This window comes from Martes martes, assembly GCF_963455335.1.
Source record: "Martes martes genome assembly, chromosome: 5".
NCBI classification, from domain to species: domain Eukaryota; kingdom Metazoa; phylum Chordata; class Mammalia; order Carnivora; family Mustelidae; genus Martes; species Martes martes.
This window is the reverse complement of record NC_137892.1, coordinates 120,406,993-120,422,212: the sequence shown is the minus strand read 5'-3', so window position 1 is coordinate 120,422,212 and position 15,220 is coordinate 120,406,993. Positions and strand designations below refer to the sequence as shown.

Here is a 15,220-nt window from a genome sequence, read left to right as displayed (position 1 = left end):
ATCCCAAGGGTCCTGGGATCGAGTCCTACTGAGGGCTCCCTGCTCAGCCAGGGGGCCCTGCTTCTCCCTCCACCTCTGCCTGCCCCTCCCTGTGCTTATGCGTGCGTGCGCTGTCTCTCTCAAATAAATAAATAAAATCTTTTAAAAAATGAAATCTTCGAGTTGATATCCTGTGTAGCAGTAGTTTTGATGGTAGCTTGTTCCCCTGGGAAGCTAGCTTCATCTAAAGTTGTAGTTAGGGTGATCAGTGAATGTAGGGATAAAAGTCAAAGGATGTTAGGCTTGGAAGGACTGCAGATGACAGGATCCCGTCCATCCTAACCATAGGCCTCTGAATGGAGGGACTGAAGACCCCCAGATAGGAATTCACCTGAAGCTCACACAGCAAGGGCTCTAGCACCTGCATTGGTGCTGGCCTCCCATCCCCTGACTCCCAGCCCAGGGCTTTGCTCACCACCCCACTGTCCTGGAACATGGGGCAGTGGTCCTTCTTTCCTGGTCTTTCCTTCCCCTGGTGGCCAGATTAAGCAAGTAAAAATAAGTAAAAATACAAGTCTCCCAATTAAATTTGAATTTCAGATAAATGGTGCATTATCTTTTAGTATAAAGTGTTCCAAATATTGCACAGGACGTACTTATTCTGAGAGATTACTTGCTGATCATCTGAAATTCAAATTTAATTAGGTACATCCTGAGATTTTTTTTTTTTAAAATCTGGCAACCATAATCCATCTCACTCTTTTTTTTTTTTTTAGGCACCAGACAGATAGAAGAATTACCTCAAAGAGATAAAAAAAAAAAAATACCATGCATTGTGTGTTTAATGAGGACCTCATTTAAGCTGTTAATGTGTGAGGTAGCCGCTGTCATAAACCTCACAGTTAGAGATCCAGTCTGGCTCTGGGATCTCTCATATAAATTGCCTTTTTGCCTCCATCTCAGACCTGCTTGTTTGGCACTCATGCCTGTGTGGCGTGGTTAATGCCTGTTGCGTTACAAGTGCATGAAAGGTTAGTCGGATCTGACTGTGTCCCCTGGCCTTGTGGGTTCTCTTACTTGACGCCAACTGATGGCTAGAACAGCTTTGGGAGGACCCAGCCTAGTATGTTGGTGATGCTGTGGGGTTTGGGTAGAACGTAGACACCCTCTTCATTTGCTGAAGGGTAAGGGACCTGCCAGTGGCTGGAGGGCATCTGAGCAGTGGTGGGAAGTCTGCCAGTGATGCAGCCCCTCTCCACCCATGGGTTCCCAGGGCTCTGCTCTTTCCCAGCGGGGGTGGAGCACGTGGCACTGAAGGGGCCCCCTGGCCCGAAATCCTCAAAAGAAACAGATCAGCTGCTTCTGGGAAGCAAGGGCTGACTGGCTGACCGGCTGACCTGGGTTGGGATAACTAGTCCCTACCCAAGAACTCCAGCTTGCCATCCGCTTCCGGGATTCCTGGCAGGTCTCTTCCACTGCCGTGGAGTTGCACTTTGCCAGGTATACCCAGCCTGCAGGGCTGTAGCTGTTAGGGCTTGGTGATCTCAGAGAGCAGGAAACTGAGGACTGGTGGGGGTGCCTTGCCCTACCTCACCACACGGATAAGGGATCAGTCCTGCCTGCCTGCATCCTGTCTTGCAGAGGGAGCCCTGGGGAGGTGTGAAGAAAAAAGTTGGAGGTAGAAATGACCTCTGCCTCCTAGATCCACTTCAACAAGAGCACTCCTCCTCTGTCATGTGTTCCAGTTCCATGTGAGAAGTTGTTTTCTGAAAAACATGGGCAGTTCCTCTAACGCTTGGGTTCCTAAGCCTGCCCTCCAGCCCCCATGCATGCCCTGCCCCCTTCCCATGAGTGGGTGTCCAGTGCGTAGAGCATAGTCTGTTTCGGCAGGAGCTGGGTATTCAGCGGCAGCTCCGCAACAATTAACTGGCCACTGTGGGCACGGCCTGGCCCCTCCTGGGCTCACTTTTCCTGTCTGTACAAGGAGATGCCTTCTTAAGTCTCTTCTGGCCCTGGCTGGGTCTCAGAGCCTCTCGGTTCCAATAAAAGTGATAATCGAAGTAATTGGGACGAGGGAGGCTGAGAAGCCTCTTGAAGCAGAGAATTAGGTTAAGACAATAAAAAGGGTGCCTGGGTGGCTCAGTTGCATAAGCTTCTGCCTTCAGTTCAGGTCATGATCCCAGGATCCTGGGATTGAGCCCCACTTCAGGCTCCCTGCTTAGCTGGGAGTCTGCTTCTCCCCATCCCTCTGCCTTTCCCCTGCTAGTGCACAAGCGCTCTCTCTCTCTTCTCTCAAATAAAATCTTTCTAAAAAATGAATTTGTATTACCTTGAGATGGTGGGTGAGCACTAGGGACGGGAAAATCAGCTTTCAGGTTAGTAGCCTCCCACATCAGGATGGTGGAGTCAGGCAGGCAGCAGAGCATTGCTTGTGCCTCAGAACCTTCCCGAGAGCAGTGGCTCCTGAAATCCAGGGCTTAGGAGAGCATGCGGGAGCCCGGAAGTGGAATTTGGCTGGTAGACGATTTTTTTTTTTTAAGGTGAACTGTTTAGCAGTATTTATAAAGCAGGAAATTCTACTTTATTTTTCTGCTTTTCTGGGAAAACTCAGAAGCCCTGGCAACACCAGGTCGTTGGAGGGGAGAGCTTGACTGCTGCTGAGCAGGTGCTACTGCTGCCCCCTTAGCTGGTATATGTGCCTCCCGGCTTGCCAGGGCTGCCAGCCCGCCTTGGGATTTCTGCTACAGCCTGAGGCCCAGAGGCTGAATGTCTGGGAGGCTCGCGTGCTGTGTTTTTTTGCTGCATACCGTCTCTGTCCTCTCTTTTCCACGAACTGGTTTGGGTTAAAGCTCACCGATTCCAAGTCTGAGAATAGAACAGAGGTCTAGACTTCACAGGGGTTGCTGGTGCCAGACCGTACCACTGTGCTATCCAGTCGTGATGCAAAGGGGTCATTCACCTTTCCTCCCAGAAGAGAACGCTTTGGGAGTTCTTTGAGAAGCACCCATACTTAGGTAAATTCCTTCATTGAGTGAAATGTTGACTGTGGGCCTGCCATGTATGTGCTGCAGTCTGGGGTTACACAGGCCTGCAGGCACGGTAGAAAAGATCCCTACCCCATGTGGTTGGTGGTCACTGTCCACAAAAGGTGTGTCACAGGCTGACAAAGCCCAGGGGGTCAGGCTGTATGAGGATTTCTCTCCCACTCTGGAACCTGGTAGCCTGCTGAGCTTGGACAAGTCATTTAGCCTCTCAGCCTTAGTGTCCTCATCTGTGATCTGGGAATCATCCTAACCCTATCTCCTGAGTGGTTGTGAAAAACAAATGAGCTGCTGTATGTAAAGAACTTTGGCGGGGCGCCTGGGTGGCTCAGTGGGTTAAAGCCTCGGCCTTCGGCTCAGGTCATGATCCCAGGGTCCTGGGATCGAGCCCCGCATCGGGCTCTCTGCTCAGCAAGGAGCCTGCTTCTACCTCTCTTTCTGCCTGCCTCTCTGCCTACTTGTGATCTCTGCCTGTTAAATAAATAAATAAAATCTTTAAAAAAAAAAAAAAAAGAACTTTGGCATCTGAGGGGCACCTTGGTGGTTCAGTTGGTTAAGTGTCTGCCTTTGGCTCAGGTCATGATCCCAGGGTCCTGGGATTGAGCCCCACATCGGGCTCACTGCTCAGCGGGGAGCCCGCTCCTCCCTGTCTGCCTGCCCCCCCCCCTGTCAAGTAAATGAATATAATCTTAGAAAAAACAATAGGGGGGGGCGCCTGGGTGGCTCAGTGGGTTAAGCTGCTGCCTTCGGCTCAGGTCATGATCTCAGGGTCCTGGGATCGAGCCCCACATCGGGCTCTCTGCTCAGCAGGGAGCCTGCTTCCTCCTCTCTCTCTGCCTGCCTCTCTGTCTACTTGTGATCTCTCTCTGTCAAAATAAATAAATAAAATCTTTAAAAAAAAAAAAAAAAAAACAATAGGGGAACTTTGGCACCTTGCAAGGATGTACTACGGCCTCAGTAAGTAATGAGTGGGGTTGAGATATAGTTGCAGTCATTTCTGGGGGTGGCTCTGAAGACCCCAAGTTACAGACTAAGTTAGAATTTTCTCCAGAGTTCCTAGTTGGGTAGCTCTTTATATTGGGCACTCGCAGGGAAGGCTTCCTTGGAAGAAATCTGAAATTAATGCTGAGGTCTGTGAGTAATGTCATCCGGAATATATACTAGGCCATTTTGCTTTCTCAGCAACTGGAATAATGGTGTCTTTTTGAGGCAGCTTAGTAAAGTCACACCTACAAAGCAACTTAGACTAGCACCCAGTCAACAGGGGTTGTTACTACAGCTCTTCGAACATGGAACCAAATGTGCTCTTTAGCAAGGCCGGGTTAGGGTGCTGGCGCTCGGTGCTTGTGTGTCACAGCTGTGATGTTTATTAGTTAGCTTGTGGGCAGGACTTCAGGGGCTAGCACCAGCCTTAGGGGCAAGGTCCATGTCTGGTCAGGGAGAGTGGGGGTGCCAGGCACCCTGGTCACCACAGGCTAAAGATAGTCCATTGGGGATGGGCCTGGGCCAGGCCAGGCAGCTCCATGTGACTGGAGCCCAGTGGCCCTGCCCCTCCTCCCAGGCCAAGGGGCACAGACTGTGGCCGGCACCTTCCTTTGAGCCAAGCCTCAGGATGGTCTGATGTTTTGAAGGCTCCCCACACCCCCCAGACCTCCACACAGGGATGCCCTCCAGGCCCTTTCTCCGTTTCATCCACAGGTCTGGTGGAGTCAGGATGGGAGGGCTGGGCAGAGAGAGGTCTCTGAGGAGTGGTGGCAATGGCAGCAGCAAGAACTGGTGAGCAGGGGGAGGAAGTTAGCTCGGCATCCTTTTTACTCTGGAGGGTTTCTGCCTAAGGGCTATTAGGGTCAGTGGAGACGGGATGAGAGGCTTATGGTCACCAGACTCCTCTGTGACCCTACCCCAATCGCCAGGGTGGGTGATAGCTGAGAATATAGCAGGTTTTCAGACTCTGCCCCTGGGCTGGCATAGGAAGGATGAGCACAGGTGGGTGATGTCACCCAGACTCTTCCTGCCTCACCTTCTTCTTAGCTGGTTTTGCTGCCTTCTGCATTCATGGTCCCAGGCTGCAGCTTATGCAGATAGTGGTGGCCTTCCCCATATTGGGAGGCTATAGGTGGGGGCAGAATCCATGTTAACTGGAAACCCCCAACCCCCAGAACCTCATTACACTGGGGCAGAGGCAGGAGTAGAAGAACTGGGAGTTGGGCCTGGAAGCAGTGCCTCTTTCCGCACCAGGGCTGCTGGGGTGCCAGAAGTAGGGACTTCAGCTGGGTGTGTGGTGGCACTTTCCCTTGCCTGTCTCTGTGTAGGGAGAGGGGGATTGTCAGGTTGTTGGCGTCCCGTCATGGGATTGTGGCTTGCCCTGCTCTATGACCTTAGGTTTTCCTGCAGTGAGCTTTGGTTTTCCCCAGTGTGTAGAATGATAGCCCCACATCCCTGCCACTGAGGGCCTGCCCTGTTGGCCATAGTGAGCAGGGAACTTGGACTGTCCTCCTAGTGGCTGAGAGCAGAGGTTTTAGTGTCAGACTGCTTGTTGCTTGTGATCTTGGGCAAATCTTTCTGCCCTGTGCCTTGGTTTTCTCATTTGTAAAATGAGACCAATTAGAGAAACTAGCTCGGTGTTCCAGCAATGCATGGCATCTAGTAAGGGCTTACTGCATTTCATAAGCACTTGTTACTATTCTGACCACAGCTGATTGCTAGCATCTCTTCTGCTTGCATGAGAAATCTCAGTGGTCGAGGGCTTGCCTTCTCTCCGTTCATACCTCTAGACCTCATGTTACTACCTTTCATTCATTTGAGGAAGGTGAGGCTTGGGCAGGATGGGAGGTAGTGCCCGCTCCCCCCGCAAGGTTATACAAGTGCCAGAGTCTGGATTAGGACCCAGCCCTGATTGCAGGTAATCGGCTGCCTCAGAGTCAAGGCATGGTTGGGTGTGGGGTTCTTCTGGAAGCCAGCAGTGCCTAGGTTTCTTGTTTCTCTGCCGGGGGAGAGCTCTGACTAAAGGTGGGAGGGTGAGACTGTAGCCTTGGGAATTAGCACTTGGAAAGCAAAGCCTCTTTTCTTCGGTATAAAATCATGGACAAGATGGGTTTGTGAATTCATTCATTCAACAGATGTTGCCAGGCCCTGAGTTAGACACTGGGATTACTGATTATGTGGCACTCAAGGAGCCACGTAATCGGGGGTTGAGGGCTATAGTGCTGGGAGAGCATGGAGCAGGGACACTTGAGTGGGGTTCTGAGAGGGTTCCCCAGGGAGAATGATCTAATGGCCAGATGAAGGTCCACAGGTGGTGGATGAGTGTGAACTCGGGTAATGCAGCCCGTTCTTTAGCCTAATAAATTCCCCTGTTCCCCCAGGTAGAAGTTCTTTCCAGTCAGGGTAAACACCCTTTTCAGATGCCAATCTTTAGGCAGTAGTGCCAGCCCCAACATAAGCATTAGGTCTTGTCCGTTCTGCTGGCACTGAGGTTGAACTCTCTGGCCACCCACTCAGGCCTGCAGTGTCTCTCCCATCCGGCCCCACCTGGTCTCACCTTTACCCACGTCTGTCCCCCAGTTTCATTTCTAGCTTCTCCCTCTTACCAATTCTTTTTACCATGACCTGATGAGTTCAACTCACCCTTGTGCCTTCTCCCCCAAAGCCTCTAGTCTCTCACTGCGAGACCAAGTCTTTGCTCTTGCGATCTCCTGGATATGGCCCCTCTGGGTTGCTTTTATTGCAAAGGGTCAGTAGCATTAGGATTTTTCTAGAACAAGACAGTATAGAAAATGTGTGTGTTTGTTTGTTTTATCTGGCTTTATACCAGGTGTTTATGGGTTTGTTCCCGTTGTAGGCTGAGAGATACTCCTGGGGGCCAGGCTCTCTTCCTTCCATGCTATGGAAAAAAATGATGCTGGTGGGGACCCAGAAAGGGATTTGTAATTGAAGTCAGAACTCCAAACCTTCACTATGCTCTTCCTTCCTCTGGCGTGGCAGGGGCTTATGCCAAAGCCTCCCCCGAGGACCTGTGGTGAATTTCCCCCCCTTTCTTTCCTCTTTCCTGGGGAAACCTGCCCTGGAGCCCAGCCTGTCTATGCAGGGCGGGTCCGGAAGAAGGGCCAGGCTGGTGTTGGCGGGAGCCAGGCAGGCATTTGTAATCTGAATCAGGGAATTGAGCCGGTTGATCCTGAGGAGTTTTTCTCCACACATTCTGATTCTTTTCATGTTGAGAGATCATTTGATGTTTTTGTTTTTGTTTTTTCCTTTTTAATGATGAGGATGAAGATTACTTGGAAGTAGTAAACTTTGTGTGTGAATCTGAATTGAAGTATTTCACATTTGCCATGTGCTGGGCCCTCTCATGCTCTGTTCAGGGAACCGTCATGGCTGTGCTGTGAGATAATCAGGACTTCAGTCTTAGAGATGAGGAAACTCGAGTTCAGAGGGGTTCTCCGGGGGCAGAGAATGTGTAGTAGATAATAAATCCGTGTAGTTACGATGGGCTGTCTCCTCTCCTCGACTGTGTTTGAATGAAGGGGCGGCAGTTGAGGCTGAGAGAGCGAATCTCGGGGTGTTAAGCAGTCAGCCACTCCACTTCGCAGGGGAGCTGTCCTCTGCTCTCCCCACCCTTGGCACCCACCTCTGCCCACCTCGTTCCCTGCTATCCCGCATTAGCCGTGATGGTTTAGCTCCCCTGCTGCCTGCCGCTCTCAGTAACCTGAATGAAAATGGTGAGTTGGCCATGCAGATCCGGGTTCACAAAGTCTCCTGGTGTTCCACCCCGACGACCACAACCAGACGTAGAGGAGAGGTTCTGGTGGGCTTCATTTAAGACCCAAATGCAGGTGTATATTTAGGAAGCCCCTTCACCCCCTGGAACTAGAATCATTACCGACTTCTTTGCTGAGGATGGTCCTATGGGACAGAAAGTGGCTTTTCTCCTTTTCCAGCTACCTGTTAGCTCCTGACTTGCCTTAATCAAGGAGGAAGGTCCTCCTGCGGCCCGTTCGTGCCATCCTGCTCCCTTAGAACGGTGGGCCTCAAGCAGGGCCTGCCTCACCACACTTGCACCTCCAGAGAACCTGTCTCTGTCTTCAGTAACTCCGTTTATCAGGAAACCCCAAAAGTGCCCTAAGATGGCACCAGGAAGGAGTTTTGACCCTACTGGTGGACATCTGGGGTTCATGGCAAGCCAGAAGAGTGCTTGAACAAAGAGAGTTGGGACTTCTGGTTCTCATCCTGGCTGTTCCCTAGGGATGCACCTTCAGAGCTTGGTTCCCTATCTGCAGACAGAAGGGATTAGAAACATGGTCCTTTTTGCTGCTCTAACCTTCTATGACTGTTATCTTGTGCAGGTGCAGGGTGGTGAGTTTAGTGTTTCCTGAGCTGGGTTTGGGTCAGTGGCAGCTGGCCCAAGTGTCAGAACGCAGAGGTGGGAGGAGGGGGCTTATTCCCTGTTTTGGCTGGGATGATACTGGATGTGGGGACTGGCACCTGCACAAAGGATTGGTTTTCATTGGGAGCCATTTCAGATGCCAAGCCCTGTATATATTGTGGAGCTGAAGAGTGTGTTAGTTGGTTGCCTGGTGAGGGAAGATGCTGGGGGGTGGGGAGGTTGGGGACCCAGAAGGGGATGTGTAATTGAAGTCAGAAAGCCTAGTCTTTTTTTCTGGTCTCCCACAGGGCCTGACAGCAGTGCATTCAAGCCTTCCCAGCTTCTCCTAGGCCCCCACAGGATTTTAACAGATCTAGGAATTTTACATAACGGCAGAAGTAGTTCTCTCTCCCTAGTGCACTTATGTCTCTAGGAGACTTTGTTCTTCCTTAGAGTAGAGGCAGTCTAAAGTTCCAGCTGTGAGCGGAGCAAGAGCAGGGCACTATGGGTCCTGGGGTCAGCAGGGGGCTAGCTAGGCATGGGGCTTTTTCAACAAACTGCACATGGGACTCCTTGAAGAATATTCCTATGTATGTCCAGATCAGCCATATTTTCTCAAGTCATCTTGGGGATGGTGAGGGAATAGGGATTCACTGTGGTCTTGTAGTGCAAGATGGCTCTCCCATTAATTGAAGGCCCAACTTTCAGAACATTACATGTCCCTTTGTGATCTTGGTGGGTAAAATGTCAGGCAGGGTGATCACAGGATAGGACTCCTCCCAATTTTAAGGGTTTTCATTAGAAGAAACAGTGACCTGAAGAACTTTTCCTCACCTTTTCAAGGAAAGTCTCCAGGAACACCTCGCTCTCTGAGCCGGATTCTCTTTTCCTGCTACTTGTTAATGAACTTGAAGTTGCAGGCCCTTGGCCTCCTCTTGTCCTGATAGCATGCAGGGAGTGTTTTGGGGGCTGGAGCATGCGTCCTTGGAGAAGTGATTACTGCCATAATAACTCAAGTGTAGTCAAGGGAGATGATCCTGTAGCAGCTGCTTCTGCCGGGTCCTGGCTTCAAGCAGCAGCCCAGTTGGGGAACTGGGCGGTGGTAAGGCTTCTCAGGGCCACCCAGGATTGGCAAGAAAGTTGGTGCATAGTAGCTCCCTGGTTCTACAAGCTTCATCCTCTTGGGACTGAGAGATTTTCTGTGTTTCTTCTGTCCGGCACCAAGGATGGAAGAGGCTGTGGGCTGAGTTCCACAGCTCCAGCTCTCTGAAGGTCTGTGGGGTATCTTGAGGGGCAGTGGCTCCGGTAGGGTTTGAAAGTCAAGAATGCTGTGGCCTCACAGTAGTCACGGACTCTTCCTACTCATTAAGAGAACATGGGTCTGTTCAAAGGGTAGAAAATTCCTTTTGAGGCCAGTGAGGGAGATTTCTTTGCTCAGGGACTGGGGGCAGCTCTTGGCCTTGGCATGGTTGGCCAACAATGGAGTCAAGGTGATTGGAAAGAAGTGGGTGAGCAGAGCCCCAGGATGTACCTTTTCCCATCGATCTCTGGAGGTGGCAGGGTTCAGAAACCCTTGTTCTTCAGAAGCATGTTTGGAAAATAAGTGTAGGTGTAGAAGGGACCAGACCTTTTAGAGTCACTTCCTTTAAATTTTTTTTTTCTTTTTATAAAAAGCCCATGTCTTTGTTGAAATGACCGGAAAATTCTAAACAGAATTAAATCACTGTTAACATACTATTTTACTCCTGCTAATACTTGGTTATATGGCCTTCTAGATATTCCTACTGGTGTGTATGTGCATATACATGGGGCTTTTTATTTATTTATTTTTTAGAAGATTTTATTTATTTATTTGACAGACAGAGATCACAAGTAGGCAGAGAGGCAGGCAGAGAGGAGGAAGCAGGCTCCCTGCTGAGCAGAGAGCCCGATGCGGGACTGATCCCAGGACCCTGGGATCATGACCTGAGCTGAAGGCAGAGGCTTTAACCCACTGAGCCACCCAGGTTCCCATACATGGGGCTTTTTAAAAAGAGTTGAAAGAAGTTGAGCAAGCAGGGGCAAGGGCAGAGGGAGAGGGAGAGAAATCAAGAAATCAAAATCAAGGAGATTTTGCTGAGTGTGTGAGACTCACAACTCTGAGATTATGACCTAAGCTGAAACCAAGAATTGGTGCTCAGCTTACTGAGCCACCCAGGTGCCCCTAAATATACATGTTTTTTATTTGCTTTATAAAAATAGGATTGCAGGGGTACCTAGGTGGCTCAGTTGTTAAGTGTCTGCCTTCGGCTCAGGGTAGTGGTCCCAGGGTCCTGGCATCAAGCCCCACATTGGACTCTGCTCAGCAGGGAGCCTACTTCTCACTCTCCCACTCCCCCTGCTTGTGTTCCCTCTCTCGCTGTCTCTCTGTCAAACAAATAAATAAAATCTTTAAAAAAAAAAGTTTGCAGCCTTCTCATTTATTGCATTTATCTTTTCATATCTTTTATCTCTGGCAGAGAGCATTATCTTTTTAATGACTACTCTAAAAATTGTTGAACTAATTTCTTTAGCCATTTTTCTGCTGTTGGACATGAAAAATTTTCAATTTTTTAAAGTTAGACATAGCACTTCCATTATGTACAACAGGTTTTTACGTAATCTAAACAGACATCTAATTCGTATGATTAGGATAAATTCCTAAAGGTGGGACCGTTAAGTCAAGTGGGTCTCACTTTTGCTTTGGGAACTTGGAGAGCAGTCTTTCCTGAGTGGCTAACCCTTCTATTGACTGCAGTCATTGAGGACTGAGCTGGCCTGGGTGAGGGGATGGGGAAGCTTAGAAGAGAGAGCCCTGGACTTGATTGCCAGCTCAGGGTTTTTATCTTGCCTTCCCCGTGATCACTAGCTTGGGCCTGCTCACACACAGGCTTCCACAGTATTAGAGCCCGAGAAGGCCTTTCAGATCCTTCCTTTTTGGAATCTGCTGGGATTAGGGAGCCTTCCGCTATAGAGCTGGCTCTGGCATGGCCTCAGTCGTGGACTTTTACCCTCCCCAGGACTCAGGGCCCTCTTTATGGGAGGGTGCAGAGCTGGGAGGGCCCTTCTGCTTCAGAGTTGAGTTCCTGGGGTGTTGGCTGCTGTTTGTGTCCATGATCTCACTTTCTGTGATTGCTTCCGAGAAGCTGGTACAGTTGCTGCTGTATCCTTCCCCTCTTCACCACGTCTTCCTCCTTTGGAAACCTGCAGGTTGTTTGATGGCATAGGGGTGGTAAAGAGGGTGAGGAGCTAGTGGTGGCCCCCTCCATGGGTTTTGCATAACCGCCGCTCCCTTCTTGTTCCCACAGAACATTCTGCTCCAGCCAAAGTGGTGAGGGCGGCAGTTCCTAAACAGCGCAAAGGCAGCAAGGTAAGGAGACCTAAGCAACCGAAGGGGACTTGCTTGAAGAAAGAAGTGGTGGCCTCTTCTGAGCTTCCGGGTAGTTCTGGATCTTCTCAGTAGTGGCGGAGCCCCTCTGGGCCTCCAGTGTGGATGGTAGTAGTGGACAGACTGATTGTGGCTTCTGATCTCTTGGGGGAATGGTATTTGGGGTGAGAGGCTGAATGGCAGAGACAAGGCCACCCCAGGGCCCTCATAGAATGTGTCTTGCAGGTTGGTGACTTTGGAGATGCAATCAACTGGCCCACACCTGGAGAGATAGCCCACAAGAGTGTACAGGTACGACTGTGGGGAAGAATGGGCAGATTGGAATGCTCTGGACATACACACATTTGGTTTCTTAAGTTGTCAGAGCCTTGGATCTTACCTTACTCAGTTTTTTAGGAGGAGTGGTTTGTATAATATGGCAGCACTGAAATAACTAAGTATCATCATCATTTGAGCCCTTGCTGTATGTCAGGAACTGCTAAGTGCTGCTTACATTGCACCTGTCCCTCACGGTGACTTAGAGACAGGTCCTTTAGCAATTTCTGTTTTACAGATGAGGCCACTGAAGATAATAACTGTGAGCCCTTGGGAGAGGCTCATAACCAGCCCTTGATGGTCAAGTGGGGATTGGAAGTCAAGTGTGTTACGTTGTTCCAGAGCTTGTGTTTTCCATCATCCGTACTTGGGTTGCCAGTGAGTGAAGGAGGAGACTGGCCATTAGGCCAAGTACCCACCTCTAGACCATATGTCTTAGGGAAGCTTTTGTAGCACTCTCTAGTCCCAGCAGAGGAGGAACTCCGGATCAGTCCTGTCTTTCTGGTGCTTTTGTGCTGGGCTGATGGCCTAGATTTCTCACTGGCTGTGACTCCTGGCCTTCATGCCACAGACAGGGTTGCTGTGGACAAGCCGAGGGCCAACAGCTCTTCCATGCCACAGACTGCCAGGACAGTATGGTCTTGTGGGGAGTAAATATATAGCCCCTGTGTCCTGAGGGTTGTTTCTCAAGACTCAAGGAAGATGGAGAGACAGATTGTCTCCCACCTGCTGCCTGCCTGACCACGCTTCCCAGTGGAAGCCTCTCAGGTGTAAAAACGGGACCTTAGAATACATCTAGTCCAACTTGTCACATGCTTCAGTTCCTAGTTCCTGCCCTGTCTCTCCAGTAGCAGGGGTTCCCTCCTGTCCCATCCCAGGAGGCTCTCAGGTACACCTCACCTCCCTATTACTCTGTTTCCCGCTGCAGCCACAGTCCCACAAGTCCCAGCCTGCCCGGAAGCTGCCACTCAGAAAAGACATGAAAGAACAGGAGAAAGGAGAGGGAAGCGATAGTAAAGAGAGCCCGAAAACCAAATCAGATGAATCTGGGGAGGAGAAGAATGGGGACGAGGACTGCCAGCGAGGGGGCCAGAAGAAGAAAGGTGAGTGACTTGGCAACAGGGCTCGGGAGAAGTGGCAGGCAGAACTGTGAAGCGTCAGAACTTGGGGTTGCCAGACGGGTTTCCAGAGCCCTGAGAACTCCTTGGGAGGCTGACTGACGTAGGCCCCTGGGCCCGCAGTCTTCGCTTCTGCCTTCCGTCTGTCAGTTCCTTGTGTTACTTAACAAGCATCGGTAGGCCCTGTTCTCAACAGTTGGGCTCCTAGCAGTGCACAGAACAGATGAGGTCCCTGCCTCAGAATAATCAGTGTATTTCTCTCTATTGCTGTCCCATGTAACATTTTGTTTAAAGGCAAGAGTTCCCATTTCCTTGGCTAAGGTGTTCAGGGTTATTGGTTGGCTTCTCTAACAGAGATTCAAAGTAACAGTGTTTTGAACAAGATAGAAGGTTCTTTCTCTCAGCTGACAGCTGGGTGTAAGTAGGCCAGCTCTAGAATGGCGACCATTTCATCTCATTTTCCTTTCCTCTTGCTGTGGCGTGTTGGCTCTTCCCGTCCAGGGTGGCTCACACTTTGCTTCTCATTTCAACTAGCAGGAGTGGGAAAGGGGGAGAGTAGCTCCCTTTGAAGGACTCAGCCTGGAATTGACTACTTTAACGTAGCTCTTGTAGACAGGATTTTGGCACATGTCTAAAGGGAGCCTGGAAGTGCAGTCTCGATTTTGGGCCCCCATGTGTCTGGCCCCAGAAGGGGGTTCTCCGACCATGGAGAGATTGATATTAGGAGTCAGCCAGGACTGACTGTCACCCTGAGGTCCATGGCTTCCTTATTTTAAAGGTAAAAATGAGGTCCAGTGTGGGAGGAGTAATTTGCCCAAGGTCATCAGACTGGAATCAGACCTTTTGCTCCAGACAGAGGAGTAACAGAGGTAGGGATGGCTAGAAGGGACCTCTCCTTCAAGACTTCCTCATGTCCCCATGCCGTCCTCCAGGGAACAAACACAAGTGGGTTCCGTTGCAAATAGACATGAAGCCTGAAGTGCCCAGAGAAAAACTGGTCTCGCGCCCTGTTCGCCCGCCAGAGCCGCGGCACACAGCTGCCAACCGAGGGGAGATCAAAGGTATGCACCGCCCACTGTGGAACGCCTGGGCATGGGGGTCACCCTCAGGCGTGACCCAGTGCCCCTCTCCCCATAGGGTCTGAGCCTGCCACCTACGTGCCCGTGCCCATGGCCCCCCCAACCCCAGCCTGGCAACCAGAGACCAAACCGGAGCCTGCCTGGCACGACCAGGATGAGACATCGAGTGTGAAGAGTGATGGGGCTGGTGGGGCGCGGGCTTCCTTCCGTGGCCGTGGACGGGGGCGTGGTCGCGGCCGGGGACGCGGCCGGGGTGGCACTCGAAGTACGTGAGGCCCCTTTGGGCTCCGGGATGTCCAAGGGAGTGTGGCGGGGGCGGTGGGCAGGGATCTCCCCTCCCTTATGGCACCCATTTGCCCCGTAGCCCATTTTGACTACCAGTTTGGCTACCGAAAGTTTGATGGTGCAGAGGGGCCTCGCACCCCCAAGTACATGAACAACATCACCTACTACTTTGACAATGTCAGCAGCACTGAGCTTTACAGTGTGGATCAGGAGCTGCTCAAAGACTACATCAAGCGGCAGATGTGAGTGGACGGGAGCCTTCTTCCTGAAGAGGCATAGGGGGTCGGGACCTGTCAGAGGGTGGCTGGCGTGGCAGAGCAGCAACGGGCAGGTCCTCCTGGTGCTCTGCTAGCCCAAGGGGCTGCCCCTGGCTGGAACTGGGAGAGAGAGAACTGCTGCTTATCCTTTAAAAGCTGATTTTTCATAAAGTAATACTTATCACAAAAGTAATACCATATCTGCCCTAAGAAAATTAGAAACACCACCAACGAAAAGGAGAGGGAATGTCCGGAGTCCACCCCGCTCAGCAGTTCTCTTTGTAATGGCAGAATGGTCAGAATGCTGGCAGACACGTGCAGGGTTCTCCCTGTTGGCGGGGTGCAGTGTTAAATGCTTTACAGGATTATCTTATTTAG

The 15,220-nt window shown here is 50.8% G+C and overlaps 1 protein-coding gene across 1 annotated transcript in view; it reads left to right on the top strand.

Moving 5' to 3' along the window:
• Positions 1-15,220, top strand: part of LARP1 (La ribonucleoprotein 1, translational regulator) — a 55,799-nt gene that overhangs the window by 22,552 nt on the left and 18,027 nt on the right. Inside the window, exons 2-7 of the mRNA XM_080805077.1 lie at positions 11,709-11,770; positions 12,014-12,079; positions 13,032-13,206; positions 14,154-14,282; positions 14,359-14,565; positions 14,665-14,827. Coding sequence (XP_080661203.1) covers positions 11,709-11,770; positions 12,014-12,079; positions 13,032-13,206; positions 14,154-14,282; positions 14,359-14,565; positions 14,665-14,827 — 802 coding nt within the window. The remainder of the gene's footprint in view (positions 1-11,708; positions 11,771-12,013; positions 12,080-13,031; positions 13,207-14,153; positions 14,283-14,358; positions 14,566-14,664; positions 14,828-15,220) is intronic.